The sequence below is a fragment of the Erpetoichthys calabaricus genome, chromosome 6 (assembly GCF_900747795.2).
Source record: "Erpetoichthys calabaricus chromosome 6, fErpCal1.3, whole genome shotgun sequence".
Lineage (NCBI taxonomy): Eukaryota > Metazoa > Chordata > Cladistia > Polypteriformes > Polypteridae > Erpetoichthys > Erpetoichthys calabaricus.
The window spans coordinates 41,499,374-41,520,745 of NC_041399.2; the positions used below are offsets into that span (position 1 = coordinate 41,499,374).

Genomic DNA, 21,372 nt, shown 5'->3' on the forward strand with positions numbered 1-21,372 from the left:
TCCTCACCAGAGGTATAAGAGATGTGAATTGAGCATAAGAAAAATTGGAAAGAATGTTATATATTTCAAGCTCTTACCTCTCTATAGTGTTTCATAAATATTTTCCGCCTAACTACCTCCACAACAGCCAAACAATACATTTGAGGCACTGTACTGAGTGCCTCAACAATTCGAATTCGCTCAAGAAGTTCTGTTAAAAGGCGAAGCAGAGCCTGAAGTTTCTCTCCATCCTGATCAGCATGAAGCATTACATAACAACACCATCTGCAAAAAATAAACAACGTAAACACTTAATTTAAAAGAATATAGTGAGTACATTAACAGAAGAGTAGTTTGATCCAGTCTATCTATAGATTTCTCTCTCTCTCGTCAAATATATATAAATGAAGAGAGAGTAAGAATTTGCCCCCTTCCTGATTTCCTCTATTTTTGTTTATACACAACACTGAATCTGATCAAATAAATTTAATACAATACAAAAGACAACCCAAGTAAACATAGTACACCCTTTTTAAATGACCATTTGATTTATTTATTGAAAAATGTGTGAAGTGTTTATTCATGTTGCACATACACACCTTTTCCAGTTTTTATTGAAATTTAAGCATGTTAAGTCCAGTAAATAACCTGAAATGGTATAACAGTAAGCAATAAAATGTCAGAGGTTTTTAAAAGAAAAAAAACCTAATCAATAACTGAAAAATATTGTAATCTTAAAGGCAGTTTTCCAAGAACATTAATGGGTTAAGGGATGCTCTGATCAATCGGCTTTTTTTCAGCAAAACGGATAAAAACGAATCTTTTCAGTCTCTGCTTTTCTAAGGTAATTTTGCTCCTTTACACAAGGTATTACGGTAGTTGAGCCAGTGCGCATCATTTTTTTCCTTCTGCACCAAACTTCCTGCAGTATAAACAAAGAGAGTGGCTTTTTTATCAGTGAGCAAGAGGAGACATATTGGCCTTTAAGTTAAAGAAAGTAGAGCAATAAACTGAAAAAAAAGAGAAACCGGAGAAGTCGGTCAGTCATAGACAAACAGCAAGAAAAGCTACTTTAAGGAATTTTGACCTTTATTTTGTTATTTAAATTAAAGTGGACAGTGCTTGTGTTAGGACAACAGTCTAATTTAAAATGACACTGGGTGGCTGCTAGCTCATGGCTGAGCTGCTCGAAGGACACCGGGGAGCTCCTTCATTACAGAAAGTGAAGAGTATGTGGGGCAGAGGAAGAAGACAGTTTGGTCCTTAGTTATTACAGATAGAAAATCAGTTACTTTAGTATTTCACTACAACTGTCTATTTTAAATAGCAATGAATAATAAAACATAGTAAAAAGTAAAAGCAAAAAAGTAAAACATATTAAAAAGTACATAAAAAATTAAATCACATTAATGCCTCGTCAAAAACAACATTATGTATTACTTTATCCTCTAACGTACATTCGATAAAGGTTTCTTTTTTGCATTTCTGTTCGCATATTGTTTAGGACATTTTTCTCTTTCTCATTTATTGGATGATTCTCTTTGTTCTTGATTTTTATTATATGCAGCTCTTTTTTATTCATTTCTTTTTTTTACGTTTATTATCAGCTCTTGCTGCTGTTTTTCTATCGCGATCCAAAATTCGACAGTCTTGAATAGATAATTTGATTTTCTGCCTTACCATTATAACTGACTGCGTTGGAGGGCGAGTTAGCACTGAGTGTGTCATGGGGTGGTATGGAGAGAGGATGTGCACAGTAATGATTAGTAATTATTATGTGAGCAGTGTGGAGGGGAGCGGTCAAGGCTGAATAACGTGGACATGACAGAAAACTTTTTTAATAGAAAAGAAAATGATAAAGACAAATTTGAAATTCTCATTTAGTAAACAACAGACTTTTTCAAAAAGATTTGTGCTGTGTTTGTTTGTCGTTGCGTGTCATTCAGCATACATTTTGGTAAAAAAACAAGTACTACATAATTAAAATGGTCATCCATATTTATAATTACACCTCAAGAATTACAAATGACTAGCTGCTATATTGAAAAAAAAAAACACACACACCCGTGTAAAATATAGTAAATGTACATTTTCATAGCAAAAGGCTGTAGCGCAGTTAATGATTTAAAATGATTAAAACCCAAGTGCATATATGTTTACATTTAAGCACTGTTTAATTGCCAATATCAATTGATTGTGTGAGAATATATATATATATATATATATATATATATATATATATATATATATATATATATATATGCAGTTGGAGATCCACGAAGGGAGAAAAAACGAATCACGTATCATAAAATAGTTTTATTCCTGAGCTTTCAACCCCTATCAGGGGTCTTCATCAGAGGATAATGCTTAGACTTACAAGAATCAAAGGCAATATATAGCAACACATTCAGTATGGGGGGGGTGGGTGGCGGTGACTAAGTCAGTATGATCAAGGGGGGGTTGTATAGTTTAATCATTGTTTATATGTCCTTCTTAAGTTGGCATATGCTGGGTTTATGTCCAAGTGTCTGTTGATGGCGTTTTCATCTGATAGCCAAGACTCGGCCAACTCTCTGGCGCTTTTTGTACTGGCCTTAAATTTTACTTTTACGTTGTCCCAGTTGAATGTGTGTCCTGTCGATTTAGTATGTGCATATATCAAGCTATATATTGCCTTTGATTCTTGTAAGTCTAAGCATTATCCTCTGATGAAGACCCCTGATAGGGGTTGAAAGCTCAGGAATAAAACTATTTTATGATACGTGATTCGTTTTTTCTCCCTTCGTGGATCTCCAACTGCAAATATGCAAACCGTATCACAGACCTTCTCTTCCATTCATATATATATATATATATATATATATATATATATATATATATATATATTTATTTATTATACACACACACATAGTTACATAATATGACTATATATATGTATATCTACATGTATATATAGTTACATTACAGAAAAAAACAATACAATGGCTTGTAATTGTGAGAAGCATTTTATTTTCATTTATGCCATATACATTATGGAGAAGTATTTTTGTTTTAATGGGTCGAGTGGCAATAAGAAAACCACTGCTAATGTTTTGAAATAATACAGTCTTGTCTGGGCTAATAACTCAGAAATTAAAGCACTGAACAAATACACAGGTGGAGATATGAATACCACACAGCAGTTAAACTGTACTTGAAGCGTTGTCTTGTGAGGCGGCAGACTCTCAGAAACTTTCAGTTGTGGCTTTGAGTCTACCAGATCTGCTCCTGTCAGAGTCTTCTCTATTTTCCAAGTTCCATTTGATGGCTTAGGAAACAATACTCATTGCCACCATTCTTTGCAATTTCTCTAAAGGACAGACGTACATTTGTAAGGGTTATAATTGTCTGTCTTTTCTTAATGGTCTTTTTCTTGTTGTAATGATAGCAATATACAGTGCAATACTGTCCAAATAATGCTTTAGAGTGTGTAGCAACACCGTTTAATCCAACACTGCTTTTATACAGACAGCCTTTCAAAGCTTAAATCATTTCCGTAAGCTGGTAAAGCGTTTTTGTGCAAGTCTGAAAATTACATTAGTTTTCAATTTTTTGTAACCTAAACATTTTATAACCTCTGGAAATTTACAATTTACCTAGACACCATTTCAGGTTATTTATTGAAATTAAACTGCTGAAATTTCAAAATAAACTGGAAAAATGGGGGTACTGCAAAACATTTGACCAGTACTGTATATGCTAGGCTACAGAATGGTCCCAGCACATAAGGGGACACTTGAAGTTTTTTGCTCCTTCCTGATCACTCAGTTCTGCTGATGAACGGTGTCTGGTGGTGCCACCTCTGTGCAATATTAAATCTCAGACCAGAAACTTTTAATGTGAAGCTCCTAGGTGGTGGAACAAGCTGTCCACCTCCATTTGGAATTCTGACTCCCTCAATGTATTTAGAAAGTGTTTGAAGACTCTCTTGTTTGGTGAATTTCTGTCTACCTGATATTAGCGGTTAGGTTTTTATTATCTAGGAATTATAACTCACTTATACTTTTGTTCCGAGCTCTCCACTTGTGATGATCAATTTTGTAACCTTGTCCTGTAACACTTAGTTCCAAACAGTTCACCAGACTGATGCTACTCAATTATGCTAGCCTCTTTTGCAAGTCACTCTAGATAAAAGTGTCTGCTAAGCAAAAAAACTGTAGATGTGCATATACATTATATATATGAATGGTGGGCAAAAGATAAAAAAAAACTAACAGATTCAAGCTCTCCAAAAGGTTAGTTTTATTCTTTATCATATATATAACATACACATAACACACACACAGACTACTGTTTCACACATCATCATTGTTCTTGAAGTTTGAAAATGTTTGTGATGGTTTGCAACCAGTTGAAGAGTATACTCTTTCTGTTTCTTGTCCATTTTCAGTATGTCATTGTACTTCGAAACTCGTTGCTCTTTAAGCTGCATCAATCATTACCAACATGTGTGCCGACAGTTCACAAAATTCACTTAAAGATTCAATCATTTGTCCACTATTCTGATGGTTTCTTGAGAAATGACAGAGAGCTTTCTTTGCCTTTCTCCATAAAGACATTAAAGAAGGATGTTGTTCTTTCTGTTATTAGATCCTCTAACTTCAGTTGTTCAGATTCATTTGTCATTAGGAAATGTCTGGTTTTGCCGGTTGCTGCATGCATTTTAACATCTTTACCTTTGTTTCTGCTGAGACTCTGGCATCAAAAAGGGCTAAAACAGAAATTTCTACTTACTACTAGAATGTTCTGACAACTCCATCTTAATATAATTATGTTCTGGAAACCCCACCTTTCTAGAATGGTTTCAATTTCATTTTTTTTATTGTTTATTAATCACTTAGTCATTTAAGAACATTATGCAAGAATATGTACATAGTAGTAACAATAAAAATAAAATGTTCAGAATGTGAGCAGTGAGCAACCCCCAAATGTTTTATATTCAGGCCAAAATTTCACTGGTAAGCAAGCCATCTCTTAATGGACAAAAAATAAGCCTTGTGGAGAAATGATTCTACAAATCTCAACTCTTGCTACTGGTTTGTGGACCAACCGGACATATACTGTATATTTATACTAGTCAACCCGCGGCGTACCATACGCCGCATAATCAGGCCGCTTTTTTAATGATTTTTAAGCACAGGGAAAAAATTAACATTTGAAAAATCCGGAGGAGAGGGGAAAGACGCCCATTACGCCCCATCCGTCATGCTAGTCTGCTGATTTCTCGTTCAGTAACCTGTGAGTAGTGATAGGCGGAGTGAAGCCTCGCGAAGCATCAACACGTTTGAAGCAACTGTGCCGGAAATCGTATAGAAGCTTCGAAGCATTTGACACTCACCTCTCTCGTGACACCTCCTGGCCATTTTCATTAACGTTACAGAAACTTATGATACACTTCAATGACGTCTGTTAAAAGTCATATTGCTTTTATTTTTTCGTAGCTACAGACTGACAACGAAGAGAAGGGTTCATCAGCAGCTTGTAGTGTGTGATGTCTAAAAAATATAAATATAACTAACACCAACAGGCAGAATGCACTATACAATAGCAAGAGTTAAACAAAATAAGACACCTCACCTCGTGCATTCCCGGCTCTTTCGATTAGTATTTACTTTTGCACTGTATCATTATAATCGCTCCTGTTATTAGTATTATAATTAACCCTGATCTTTTCTTGAGATCACATTTAATAGCCTTAAATGTTTTCTTTGCTCTGTCTTAATTAAAACGGAGTAGACAGAAAATAAAGGTTTATCCCTGTACTTTGCCATGATATACTGTAGGTAAGCACATTTGAGAAAGAAAATGTGAAATCCTTAAATCACAGATGTCATTATTCGATCAAGTATTAAAATCTGCAGTGCTTCGAAAGCTCGACACAGTGTCGAAACCTTAGTATCGAGCGGCCCATCACTACCTGTGAGTCACGTAGAGTTTTCATTGTTGTTCTGGCCGCTTTTCGCGTACTGAGTTGTTCCGGAGTCACAGTTGAGAAACAGTTTTTTAATGTCTTTTAAGCACAGAGGAAAAAATGAACATGTGGCCGGTGCATTCTTTAACTGCCTTGTGGCGCTGTAGTAGTACGGATGCTTTGCAGTAAGGAGACAGTGGAAGATTGTGGGTTCGCTTCGCGGTTCCTCCCTGTGTGGATAGCAAATTATCCGCAACAAACAAACTGTTTTACACGCTGCAAACCAATCCGCGCCGCTTTTTCAATGTTTTTTAAGCAGAGGGAAAAAAATGAACATTTGCAAAATCCGTAACGCTGCTTTCAGTAAGTACAATGCACACGTGTTTAATTTGTCAGCCACTTTTTGCCAGCTGTCTTTTCTGGTTTGGGCCGCTTTTGCAGTGTTACCTCTTGTGTATATTATATCTTGAAATCCTTCGAGTTGCTAATTAACTAACTAACACCCACCCCACTCAGCTTGTGTGAAAAAAATGCGCCCGTTCTTTCATCATTTTGTTGCAGCCTATCAAAGACTTGCTGATCATGTTTTGTAGACTCAATATACAGTATATTGGCTTTTCACTCAGCGCGAGGGCGCGCATTCATCTCGGATTATTACATCTTTCTAGACTAATCTGCTACACGGCTGCGTTTGAAAAACCGACTTATCCCGGATGAGTTTCACCGGCATTAATGATTAAGAATCTGGTTGGAACAAAACCCTGCAGACACAGGGGTTCACCAGGACTGAGTTTGGCAAACACTGCTGAACACAGACGAAACCGACTCAGGTGAGGAGTGGGGGCGGGCAAAGTAGTTGCAGTTATTGATTATTCAGTGTTGTTTGCCTGGGTGTCTGATCTGCTCAACAGGATTATAAATAAAAGGAAAACAATGTGAAGGCAATGTCACAGGTGATCCTGTGGTATAGCGGGTCCACAGCTCCCCTTCAAAAGCCCATTTACAAATAAATAATCATCGCACTCACAGTGTAGCGAGGGGTGTGGAAGTGTGGCTGAAATGGTTTCCGGGTAGACTCGTGCTTCGGGCATTTCTCCCCTGTGCAGTGTGTGAGCGAGTGAGGAGAGAGAGAGAGAGAAAGCCGGTACGTTAGAGTGAGCGAGAGCAGGCTCGAAGGCAATGTGTTCCTGTGGTATAGCGGGTGCATAGCTCACCTTCAAAAGGCCATTTTTAATCAGGCGACTGACAGTAGTGGAGTCAGCCACAGAGAAGGTCAGCTGCAGAGAGAGCGTCTCGACTGTTGCAGGGACTGAAGCAGGTGAGAAGCTCATGAAAAAGAGGCACAGGGCTTATTGGTTTTTAAAGACTGCTTCCTTCATTGTGTTTTAACTTCAGTTTTAAAGGATTGCGCGGCTCTCTCTCGCGCGCTGCCTGTGTGTGCGCTTGTCTCTCTCTGGCGTTGCCTCTGTGTGTGTGCGCGGCTGACTCTCTCGCGCTGCCTGTGTATGCCTCTGTCTCTCTCTGGCGCTGCATCTGTGTGTGCCTCTGGCGCTGCCTGTGTGTGCGCGCGGCTCTCTCTCTCGCGCTGCCTGTGTGTGCCTCTGTCTCTCTCTGGCGCTGCCTCTGTGTGAACCAAGATTCCACTGAGGTTGACTAATGAAAAGTCAACGTGGCTCAGAGCTGCAAGTGGACTGTGGCACAGACAAACAGAAATGACGGCATGTTTTTCGAGGCGTCGCGTCTGAGTTGGTGGGCATGGCTGTGATTTTTTCGTTGTATCCAATGGTCTAAGAGTTGGTGGGCGTGGCTCCTTCCTGCGTGCGCCATTGGCGTCTTACTTGTCGGCGGTTTAGTGAATCCACGCCCCTTCCGGCGTGCTTTCCATGGTCGGCTACTTGTCTTCTGGCTTAGTGAATTATATATATAGATATTAATACACACATACATACTTATACAAAAGCCAATTATTTTTTTCTCATGGATTGGTGCACAGTTATAATGTACAGAATACTAACGATGTACTTATGAACTGGAGTGATCAAAACTTTGAAGTCCCCTCTAAATAATTGTGCAGAAATGTGAATAATAAAGAACAATGCAGGACTGATAAAGACGGCAATAGTTCTGAATTCTTAAGGTACATTATAATCTAATCAGCTTAATTACAAAATAAAGAAGGCAGCAATAAAAAAAAAAAATAAAAAAAACAAAAGGCTGCTATACTTCCAGACAATAAAATAATATAAAAGAAATACATATCTTAGTACTATATACAAGAAATGGATAGAAGACTGAACTATAACCCATTAATATTGAATGTGATAAACTTCTGTACACAACTAGTTCATAGGCTTACTTTCTTCAAGTAGAAAAATCCAACTATAGTACAATGTGAAATCAATGTTATCAATGACTTAAAATTAGAAAAACGTAGTCACTCTAAAAAAATTCACACATTTTTCAGTGTATGGGCAAAATCAATGACATCAATTTGAAAACGAAAAACATAAGAATGGCTTCTTTTACTGTGAGTACAATTAATAGAACAACATTTCATGTGGATTTTGTTTACATTTGAAACACGGGCAGATTACTGGAGTTGTTCAATCCTAAAAATGCAAATAAAATTTAAATCATCAATCTTCTGGGTTTAAATCCAATTCTGCAGCAACTACTCAACAAGGCAATGATTTAGAAATAAAATAAAAATACACGTGTTAAAAAGGTAAATATACCTAAGATTACCAAATATCACAGCAGCAGTACACATCTTTAATTTCACTTAATCCAACTTCCTTTTTTCACATTTTGATGTAAGAGAAAAGAAATGTTTAATTGTATGACATTGAACTGCAGGCAAAAATTTACCTGGGATTAAAATTACCTGCATTGAAATGAAGCAACCATTATATTTATTCAGATGCAGAATGGGAGAAACAACTTACTTAAGTCTAACTTGCAGATTGTTTGCAAGTTCTTGTTTGGCAGTGGTACATTTCTGCTTAATATCCAAAAGTTTCCTGTGGTTCGTCAACATGATCATTAGCTGGTTTGCATGACTGAGACACAAGTCAGGCAGTACAGAAGTATCCTTCAGGTTTTCAGCCCTCTTTTGATTGGCTAGAAATCCCTACGATCATAAAAAACAAACATAAACTTTCAGGACTTAGATTATATTTAGGTGAAGAAACAAAATTAAGTATATGCAATTTAAAAGTGATCACTTTCACTCGACTGATTTTTCACTTACATCCTTCACTCCATGTTATACATTTTTGACAGTATTTCACTTATTATTCCAATATGAATGCTCTCATATCAGTCTTACTTGTTTCATCTTATGAATGGACATTTGTTGGCATACCCACAATATTGCTAATGTGCAATGACTCACTATATTATTTATTTTTATATAAAGCTGTTTTTACACTAACACATGTACTACAAATATTACTTTCATTGTTGAAGGATGTGTTTTACATAATCAGAACTCTGATTTCAAATAAATTAAAACATTTACAAATATGATTGTGTAACGTGGGTCTCATGCTTGGAGATACAATGCCTTGATATAGAAGAGTTCAAATAAAACTAATAAAAGTAATACGAACACTTAGAGAAGGATTTTTCCAGATTGAGTGTGTCTTAACACAGGTTGCAATTCCTGTCTCTCATGCTGCTGATAAGAAATGACTGTTTTGGTTTGTATCACATTTGTTAACTTTCCCTGTGATTTTCAGTCATAGCCTTCATCTGCATAATCTTAAGAGTCTGACGCAGTCCAGTCATATAACGTAACATGCCCAGCAACTAACTCCGACCAGCCCACTACTCGCTCCAACACATCAAACAGTTTGATGTTATGTTTAGTCATAGGGGTGGGCTCTGTGTTCATGAGAGCTGACAACCAAAAAATGTTCAACTGCAAGTACAATGCATATATGACAGTGACAAAGAATAAGGAACACGGGTGTTTTGGACCTCAAAGAACAGAAGAGAAACTAGTCTGTGTGATGTTTTACATACTAATGGAACAAACACAATGTTATTCTACTAACTTTACATACACAAAATTTTCTGTCATGTAAATTGACTTGGGATCAGAAACTGCAGTCAGCAACTCTAAAAAACCCAACAACTAGAAGTCTTATATTCACAATTAGGAGTGAGTATGGATAATCAGTAACTTATCAGGTTATCTTCAAATCTGTTTTTGGCACAAAATAGTTAAGGGGAATGTCACTCTTTGCCTGTTGGTTGTTTGTCTGTTTAATTAAAACCCAAACTTGTCTCCTCAGTGTTAACGTGAACAAACTTGTTACTAAAAACTAGTGACAAACTTAGCTATACCCAGTCATAATTCTGTTAAAGGGCCTAATTTGCTTTCTTCTTATTGTGATAGACGGCCAGAAACCCAGCCCCGCCGGGATGCTTGGAATAAGGAAGAACCGGGAGAGCGGCACGTCTTTTCCCTGGGTTCCCAGCCGGTCCTTGATCCCTGGGACACCAGAAAGTGCTGACAAACCAGGGATGGTTTATGCCCGGAGTGCTTCCGGGTGCAAGGGTAGCGCTTCTGCCACAATGGGTAGTGCTGCCGGAAGTCAGTCATTAGGTACCTGGAGCACATCCGGGGCTGGATAAAAGGGGCCGCCTCACTCCATTCGGGGAGCCGGAGTCGGGTGGAAGAAGGATGGAGCTTGCAAGATAGGAGTGGAGGTGGCCAGAAGATACAAGGACTGTGCACTGTAAATAGTTTGTATATATTACTGTAAATAAACATGTGTGTTGTGGACACTGCATTATTGCGTCTGTCTGTGGTCGGGTTAGCTTTTACATTTACATTTATCTTCCCATTTTCCATGTTCAGTGGAAAAAAAACACATGCCAAGATATAGGGCTTATAGTTAAATTAACTGTGGATAAAGAAAACCATTATCATTACACTTTGTTGGACTACCTGGTTCATCAGTGTTTATTATTATTAGTTTTTAAAAGCAGACATACAAAATTGGAAAAAAATCAAATATACAGTTAGAGCTTCTGTACAGATTTTTTATAAAAACCTGGCAGGATATAATCAATAAAATTTTAGAATAAGCTCTTAAAACACCGATCTCTTTTTCCTCTCCATTCATCTCTACTGGCCTATTAAACTCATCAATTTAGGTATGTCTACAAGCCTCAAGTTTTACTCTGTTAGACATGCTCTCTCTCTCTGGGGTGGGGGTTGACTTGTTTTCTTTGTTTTTCTTTTTCAATCCTATTATTTGTAAAAAATTGATTGATTTGTATGAATGATTACAATAAAATTATAAATAAAATTAAAAAAATAAAAAATAAAAGCAGACATATAGTAGTAAGATAGGATGCCATTAACCAAGAAAAGTTTTCAATTTTATTTGCAAATGAAAAGTTAAGCAAACTAAATACAGAAATAAACTTAAATTACAAATTATTCGAAGTTAATTAACAAATAATGATATTAAAATTGAAACAACGATAATAAGTGGAGAAAACTATGGGCCAATAAGATTATTTACAAACAATAACGGAAGATTAATTAGGAGACAAATTTTAAACATTTAGTCCAAAACAATATTTTCATAATGACTGTCAATACCTGGAGCAGGCCAGATTCACCTAATGGAAATTTACGAAAGCATTTATAATATCATTACTTCAACTAGATTGTTTCTAAGAAGTAAAACATTCAGTAAGATAAAGGGAAAAAATAATAATATCATCTACTATGGTGAACAAAATATGAGACATCTGACCTCATAGTAGAGAGGAATATGTTTTACATTTGTAGGTAATTCGGAATATAAAATTAATATATATGGCAGAGTAGTTGTGTCAGAAAGAAAAGAAACACAGATGATAGAATAGTTGCAATCATCTCACCTGAGCAAGTTCTTTCTGTTCATTTACCAATTTTTTACAGCTGGCAATCATCTGGTCCAAAGCATATAACCTGTCTTCAAGACCTTTTATGGCCTTCATGTTCTGATTATCCAATTTGGCAATAGTGTCTCGACAGTCGCACAAAAAGGGCTGTATTAACCTTGGATCAAGCTGTAAAAGTTTAAAATGTTCACATTTACTTAAGGAGACAATATTTTTGCATCATATTCTATAACTGACACATAAAAAAAACGTATTTTACATCAAGTGCTTTAATTCAAGAACTAAGCAACAATATAGATAACATTTTATTAGTACATTAAATCATCAGAATCTTCATTACAAACACATTTAAAAGAAAAGGTACTACGTGAGTGGAGGAAGCATATTAATTTGCCATTTTCATAAGCACACTTGGTGGTGATTTATTAGGTACACCTGCTTGTTAACACAAATACCCTTTTCCTCTTAAAAGCCAATCTTATGGAAGCAACTCAATATATGCAGTATAACATACAGACATGGTAAAGAGGTTTAGTTGTTGCTCCACCAAATGTTAGAAGGCCAAGCCAAATAATCTAAGCAGTGATTCCAGTATCATGGAAACATGCGCCCCTATAATTTTCACTAACCATAACTGCTGGAGTTCCAGAAAATGCAGTACTTGGGGTAATTTTGGATAAAGCAGCAGAAGACTTCCATTGTTGCTGTTAGAATAATTATGTAAAGAGTATTTCTCTAAGGCAAACATTAGACCTCTTAATACTAACAACGCATTATTTGACTGTCACAGTGTACCTAAGCATTGTTGATGACTGAGTGTTGCTTTATGACTACAGTTTACACATTTTCATATAAATCAAGGCTTGCATTCCATTGTGGTATTGCAAGTATCACACCTATTATCTAAAAAGTCTACATGGTTTAACTTATTAAAGCAGGAAAATCCCTCTTTCAAGGTTAAAAATACATTTCATTACTGCCATTTCAATCCTAATATCCATCCATCCATTTTCTAACCCGCTGAATCTGAACACAGAGTCATGGGGGTCTGCTGGAGCCAATCCCAGCCAACACAGGGCACAAGGCAGGAAACAATCCTGGGCAGGGTGCCAACCCACTGCATGACACACACAAACACACCTACACACCAAGCACACACCAGGGCCAATTTAGAATCACCAATCCACCTAACCTGCATGTCTTTGTGATAAATATAAAAAAACATTATTCATACATAATCAACTGTCAGTTGCATTTGTTTTATCATGTAGTGTTACACATTGGAGTAAGCTGAATTTACAGGAAAATTATTAGCACTTTAATAAAGTACCATACATATCCTCAGTAAAGACACAAAAGGCATTACATTCAATCTCCAGTTGTTACGAAAGTGAAAACAAATGCCCAGCCCTCCATTTATCTTCTAATCTGCTTATCCAGTATAGAGTCCCTGGGAGCCGATGCCTGTCCAGGCTGCATGGGGCGCGAGACGGGATGCAATCTTGTAAGCTGCGACACCCTCGCAAACATCCACACATTTGTGTACAACAGTGACAAAATGACTTGCTACACATGTTCATTCAAAAAAAAAAAAGCATGTATTTATTTAGTGTTTAAAAACTTCTACGCTTGGCAGACATCTGTGTGGTTTAACTCGTAATGCTTTGAAGCACAAAAAAAAATCTCTGCAGTGACATCATATGTAATGTGTTAATAGAAGCATATAATCGGAGCATACTACTATTAAAATAGTATACTTAAATGCTGAAAATGAATCAGCAAACATTCAGTTTTCTATTATTCACTATATATTTGAAGCCAAAGTAATGTTTATTAGTATAACAACTAAAATGCGACTAACGGAGTGAAAGCACATAAGACACATATTTGAATCTTACAGGAGTTAATGGGATGTTTGTCTTGAGGTAATTACTGAATTTCCAGTTATATTCAGTGGCTAATTCTGGATTAGTGCATTGGCATTAGCAATAGCCAATTCTGATCACTTATTTGAGGATCTTTAAAATAACAGAACAAAGGCTGTTTTACAGGAATTCTGAAATAATAACAGTAATCATCATCATTATTTTAATTTGACAGGATTTCACAAAGGGGTTCTTAATGTTGGGACAAGTCAGAAAAACAACTGACTTATTTGGAATATTAAAGTTTCAGGCGTAATATCTGATATTTGATTTAAATTTACTTGATCATTAAATATTACACTTTGTAAGAATTATTAACCAGCTAATGTATTTTTCATATATTGATACTGTGGCACGCAGCTGGGGGTGGTACCCAGCCGGGACGCCCAAGAGGATCAGAGGAGGGCTCACGCCTCCTCCAGACCACGAGGGGGCGTCTGCCCTGTAGGGGCCCGTGGTCACTGCCAGGGGGCGCCCCACTGCCTGGAGTGCCCTGGACCTCAGCACTTCCGCCACACCAGGAAGTGCTGGGGGAAAGATGCTTCCGGGGATACAGCCGGCACTTCCGCCACACTGGGGCGTGTCGGTGGAAGATTGCCGGAGCACACCTGGAGCACCTCCAGGGGATAATAAAAGGGGCCACCTCCCTTCATTCAGGGCTGGAGTTGGGTGGAAGAGGACAAGGTCTGGGAGAGGAAAGAGGCGGCCTGAAGAGAGGAAAGGCATAGTGTGGATTTGGCTTGGACTTGTGGGGTAATTGGTGCTGCGGCACTGGGTTTGTGTACTTTCATACTTAGTAAATAAACGTGTGTTGGGAGTTAAAACGACGTCCGTCTGTCTGTGTCCGGGCTGCTTATCACAATACAAACGCAATACTCTTGACAGCAAATACCAGAAATCTGACAGTGTTTTTCATATAAACCTGGTTTGAAAAATTAATTGTTACAAAAGAGTGTGTACATGAAAGTAGCCTGAATTACCCTAGTATTATATAAAGATTTTTGGATTAGGTTTTTAGTATTGATTTTAAGCAGTACAGATTACCCCTTCACATTCAACCCCCCAAACAAGCCCCCCACCCCCCACCACCCCGACCCGAATGTGAAAGTGCACAAACAATACTTGGGGATCCTTAAATGTGGTGGGGCATAAAACAACAGGATATTTTTGTGGTTTCATTTATTAATGGCTTAATGCACTCACCATAGTGAATTCTTTGCCATTTAGAGGTGTGGCAAGTGTAAGCTGTCAATTGGTTTTGGCCGTATAGATAAAAAGGAGAGAGGCAAGTAACAAAGGAGAAAAATAAATTAGAAGAAAGGAAATCGTGAATGATTCCAGAGGGTTGGCTTGGCTGTATTTATTTATCAGTTACTGGAGAAAAAATGGTAGTGAATAGAATTTTTAATTACACATGTTACAATAATTCAAGTAGTCCATGATGATCACATCATTCTTTATACAGTAAATTCTATGCTAAATTTCACACCCAAGCAAATACAATCCTCTGAATTTGTTGTTACATCTGAAGGAATCCTCCCTCTCTGTCATAAGAACCTTTAGATTGAGGTGAAAGTGAAGATTTGTAGCACGTATGGAATACTTTATGATAATGGGAGTCTATTTAGTGTTCCTTTCTTTGCTGAATACTGAAATCTACACTGGAATATACAATTAGCCACAGTACATAGAATACTATCATTTAGGATGTGTTCATCTTAAATAGGCAAACTGAATCATAAAAGGATATTAAATCTGAAAGCAATATTATACATCTGACCGACATTATACACAACTTCACTTTTCGTGACACACACACTTCTGTATGGATTAGTAGAAGCGACCATCTTGCTCACTATAGCAGTAATGAAATGTCTCTAATTCAGTCATTACACTTTCATTGTTCGGTATATTTTCACTGTTCTGCTTGAATTTTTAAAAGTAAACTAAAAATTTAGGAGAAAAGAACTTTGTTTGACTTTTCTGTGTTCCAGAGGAGAGCACAGACACATGAAACATCATTAATGCCACCCTGCCACATCTCTACTTAGATGAGAGTATGGACAGTGGGAGCACATCAAGTAAAGCAGACTAAAATATAACAAAACACCCTAACAATGAACTTCTGAATATGGATATTACCTTATTTCCTCACAAACCCATTCTGCTTTCTAGGGGTACTCCCGATTCATCGGCCACTTGTGATTTTCACTAAAAGAAGGCTTGATCGATGACTGGTAAATTGGCTGATCATAAAAGCCAATCTTTTCAACCACTGCTTTTCTGAGCTTTACAACAATTTAATTGAAATGCTCCTTTACAGGAGGTATTACAGTAGGTTAGCCCGCGCCGTCTTTTTTTTTTTTTGCAGCAAACTTCTACAGCGCAAAGAGCAGCAAGTCGAGGGTTATTTAGAATAGAATGAGAGGCGATTGGAATATTAGCCTTTATGCTAAAGAAAGTGGAGTAATAAACTGAGAAAAAGGAATCAGAGGAGTCATCTTATGCAATTAGACAAATGGCAAGAAAAGCTTCTTTAATTAATCCAGACCTTTTTATTTTGTCCTTTAAATTAAAACAGACACAGTTTGAGTTTGGACAGCAAGCTTGTTTTAAGTGCAGCAACTTACATTTTTAGTTGGAAAAAGAAAAGATAGCATAGTAAACAATAGGATTGTTAGCTTAACAGAAAAATATGTCTTTTACTTATAAACCCTGTTAAGCATGTTAGTCTTGTGTCTTCTTGTTTAACATTATATCAACAGCTTTTAAAAAGATTTTTACTGTGTTTATTATTTGTTGCTGTGTGCCATACAGCATACATTTTGGTAAAAAACAAGTACTTCATAATTAAAATGGTAATCCATATTTTATAAGTATACTTCAAGAATTTTGAATGTCTATTTGATACACTGAACAAAAAGACATACCTGCATAAATATAGCAAGTGTGTACTTTAATAGCAAAAAAGCTGTAGTGCAATGTATTATTTAAAATGATTAAAACCTATTAAGGGCATGTGTATTTACATTTTAAGCAGTGTTTAAATATATCAGTATCGATTAATTGATTGTGTGTGAATATCACATTTTTTTGTTATTAAAGAAATGGTGAAAATGACTTTTTTTAATTAAGCTTTCCTTCAGATAGGTACAGTAAAGAAAAAAAATAATATGACAGCTTCTAATTATGAGAAAAATTTTATTATCTTTCATGTCATATATACTATGAATACATATTTTTGTACATATTTTATTATCTAAAGTATGTATTTGAAAGTATACATATAAATAAGTATAAAGTATACTAAATATTTTAGTATTTTTATGGTCCCTGAACAATATGCCTTGAGAATTTCATTTTCCTAATAAGAAATTAACAGTTAACAGTTGGTCTAATTTTTAATTATAACAATACACTTTAATATTGGACATAAGGCTTCTATGTGTCTAGTTATGGAGGAGCTCAGTGTAAAAAGTTTTTTAAAGAGATAACAGGAAGAAAAAAAAATCAGAATGAGATTCAGACGATCAAGTAACATGAAATTGGTGATCAGTATCGGCCTTAAAAAAACCTAATCGTAGCATCTGTACTGCCTTCATCTTTGGTGGGGAAGGGCACATCCTAAACAGAAAGTCTCCAACAGACTATAACAAAAAAAAAACATTTTAACCAGAAAAATAAATGATCCATCCATCCATCCATTTTCCAACCCGCTGAATCCGAACACAGGGTCACGGATATTTTTTCAAAATTAAGCATTTTTGCCATCTTAAATTTTTGAAACCACTGAAGCTACATTTTCAAGAGTTGAACTTCACATGTCTTAAAACTGTGCTCAACAAAAGTTAATGTATAAACTACATTACGACTGATGGAACAAATAATCTAGACAAACATGCTCAATACTGTTTAAATAAAGTAACCCACCTGTAACATTGCAGCTGTTTCATATACAGTACACATAAATATAAATCCTATTATGATATAAGGGCCTCTAGTGAGAACCAATTTTACCACTGAATTATTTACTAGTTTCAACACAAAGGAATGAAGGTGGCATTCTGGAAAATATGAAATGTGAATACCTGTCAAAAATGCCAAGGCGATACCTTGAATGTGAATACATTTGTTGGCAAATTTTGGTCCAGCACTCTTAAATGTGTCCACTAAAATCTTGGTAAATAGCTCTCCTGGAAAAATGTAACATTTTACTCTGATTGCCAAACAGTAATTTTTATTCAGTTAATTTTTGTCAACACTTTTAACAATTTGGTCTGGTGTGGCAAATGTGTATGGATGGAGTGCCCATTGTGTTTTGCCTTGTGACATTATAAGCTTATAAACTAATTGTATCACATTGAGCCTTAACATCTGTTTACTGAAATGAGTGAAACTGATTCAAAACTTAACTTCTTGTGTTTCAAATGCTGACTGCATGCTTCATCCTTTTATTTGGTGATCTAAAAATGCTGAACTCTTGTACTTGAATCATTATTTTATTCAGGGTACAGTTTGTGAAGTAGAAATGGCCTTGGACTGTGTGTTCAATGTTTTAGCCTTCCTTGCGCATGTTGTACTAAAGACAGAGCACGTGTAACTGGCAGAGTCTGTAAGAACACTACAGCTTCTTACTTATCTCATGGCACCTATTTCTGCCTTTGTTTTATTTTTTATCTATCTGCGAAAGAGAGGTTAATGAACAAAATGATAACTCACCTAACTAAAAAATACAGCATTGGAGATTATTTAATGATACTGTATAACAGGGAATTGCTTCAGTCCACTGCTATTTGTTGTCACTGTCATCATTATTTGGGTGCATTCCCACAATGACATGAAACTTATACTCATTTTTATATATTTTGCTGTCAGACACTGAAGACAAATGGCAATGTATTTATTATTGTAAAGTAATAAACCGTTCAAGAAAACACAGCACATAATTATAGTAAACTTTAGGAGTAGGCCAGTTTGGGGAACTGGCTCTGGATTTACAGGTGCATCTTAATAAATTAGAATATCATCGAAAAGTTTATTTATTTCAGTAATTCAATTCAAAAAGTGAAACTCATATATTATATAGATTCATTACACACAGAGTGATATATTTCAAGCGTTTATTTCTTTTTATTTTTCTTATTATGGATTATAGCTAATGAAAACCCAAAATTCAGTATATCAGAAAATTAGAATATTGTGAAAGAGTTCAATATTGTAGACTCCTGGTGTCCCACTCCACTCAACTAATTAAACCAAAACACATGCAAAGGTGTCCTGAGCCTTTAAATGGTTTCTCAGACTGGTCCAGTTGGCCACACAATCATGGGGAAGACTGCTGACTTGACAGTTGTCCAGAAAACAGTCATTGACACCCTACCTCCACAAGGATGGTAAGCCACAAAAGGTCATTGCTAAAGAAGCTGGCTGTTCACAGAGTGCTGTATCCAAGCAAATTAATGGGAAATTGAGTGGAAGGAAAAAAAATGTGGCAGAAAAAGGTGCACAAGCAACAGGGATAACCGCAGCCTTGAGAGGATTGTGAAGCACAGCCCATTTAAGAATTTGGTGTAGATTCACAAGGAGTGGACTGTGGCTGGAGTCAGTTCTTCAAGAGCCACCACACACAGAAGTATCCGGGACAGGGGCTACAACTATCACAGCATTCCTGGTGTCAAGCCACTCCTGACCCACAGACAACGTCAGAAGTGTCTTACCTGGGCTAAGGAGAAAACGGACTGGACTGCTGCTCAATGGTCCAAAGTCTTCTCTTCAGATGAAAGTAAATTTTGCATTTCATTTGGAAATCAAGGTCCCAGAGTCTGGAGGAAGAGTGGAGGGGCACAGAATCCAAGTTGATTGAGGTCCAGTGAGAAGTTTCCACAGTCAGTGATGATTTGGGGAGTCGTGTCATCTGCTGGTGTTGGTTCACTGTGTTTTATCAAGTCCAAAGTCAGCGTAGCCATCTACCAGGAAATTTTTGAGCACTTCGTGCTTCCCTCTGCTGACAAGCTTTATGGAGATGCTGATTTCATTTTCCAGCAGGACTTGGCATCTGTCTACACTGCCAAAAGTACCATGACCATGGTATTACTGTGCTTGATTGGCCAGCAAACTCGCTTGACCTAAACCCCATAAAGAATCTATGGGATATTGTCAAGAGGAAGATGAGAGACACCAGACCCAACAATGCAGACGAGCTGAAGGCTGCTATCAAAGCATCCTGGGCTTCCATAATAGCTCAGAAGTGCCACAGGCTGATCGCCTCCATGCCACGCCGTATTGAAGCAGTAATTCATGTAAAAGGAGCCCCGACCAAGTATTGAGTGTGTACATGGACATACTTTTTTTGTAGGCCAACGTTTCTGTATTAAAATAATTTTTTTTATTGGTCTTATTTAATATTCTAATTTTCTGAGATACTGAATTTGGAGTTTTCATTACCTGCAGGCCATAATCAGCAAAATGAAAAGAAATAAACGCTTGAAATATATCACTGTGTGTGTAATGAATCAATATAATAAATGAGTTTCACTTTTTGAATTGAATTACTGAAATAAATTAACTTTTCGATGATATTCTAATTTATTGAGATACACCTGTATATAGAATCATAAAAAGCAAACTCATACTTTTTGACACCTAATCTGTTACCTAGTTTAAATCAAAATGATTAGAACAACACCTAGGAATTTTTTAACCTTTTATTAAAAAAAAAAGTTTCACTACATAAAAATAATACTGTTTGCTTACATATAGATTATATCTTCTGCTGGCTATACAGCAACATCCTCCACAGCAAAATGAAAAAATAAAAAATTATACATGACATGTTACCATTACATTTTTCATTTCAAATGTTCATGAACTGGCAACAATTAAATACATTAACGATGGAAATTCAGAAAGAGGAACCAAGATACAGTAAGGCTCATCCTCTGTTCCCAAGAGTAATGAAACAGGATTTCACACCTCTCCAGTTTAACACATTTGTGACGTATAAAACAATTAGTGTACAGAATCTAACTGAAGATGATGCTCACCACTATTTAACCTTACAATAAATAAACAAATAATCCTAATTTTTCACCTAATCCACTTGTTACAACAAAAGACTTATAATAAGATAAAATAAAAACTGTCATACAAATAATTGATGATTTCAGTCTTGTGTTTAATATGATTTTTGATTCAATCTCCTCAAACTTTTATGAATCATTATTAAAAATATTTAATATTATGGAGAATAACGAAGGTAAATTATATTAAATTCAAAGAAAATTTAGAGTAATCAGAACAGCCCCTATGGTGACGCTATTAGTATTTTGTTGGTGGGAGAATATTTCAGGATGACAATGTCTCTATACACATAGTATAGGGTGGTCCAGATCTAATTAAGCAATTTTCATTATGCTATAACTTATTAAGTTTATTACATAGAGAATTCACAGCACCTGCCCTGCACATAGAGATTTCACTTAAAATTCTTTTTGTTGCCGATAGATGGCAGCACCTGCCCTGCATTCCAAAATGGCGGGGAGACGGTTGTCAGTCGAACAGTTGCATAAGAAAGCTGTCAATTAATGGTATGAAGATCAAGTCAAGAGTCTA

The 21,372-nt window shown here is 36.3% G+C and overlaps 1 protein-coding gene across 1 annotated transcript in view; it reads right to left on the reverse strand.

The window, feature by feature from the left end:
- The window catches only part of rb1cc1 (RB1-inducible coiled-coil 1), a 167,810-nt gene that overhangs the window by 60,448 nt on the left and 85,990 nt on the right, over positions 1–21,372 (reverse strand). Inside the window, 3 exon segments of the mRNA XM_028803522.2 lie at positions 78–264; positions 8,875–9,059; positions 11,834–12,004. Coding sequence (XP_028659355.2) covers positions 78–264; positions 8,875–9,059; positions 11,834–12,004 — 543 coding nt within the window.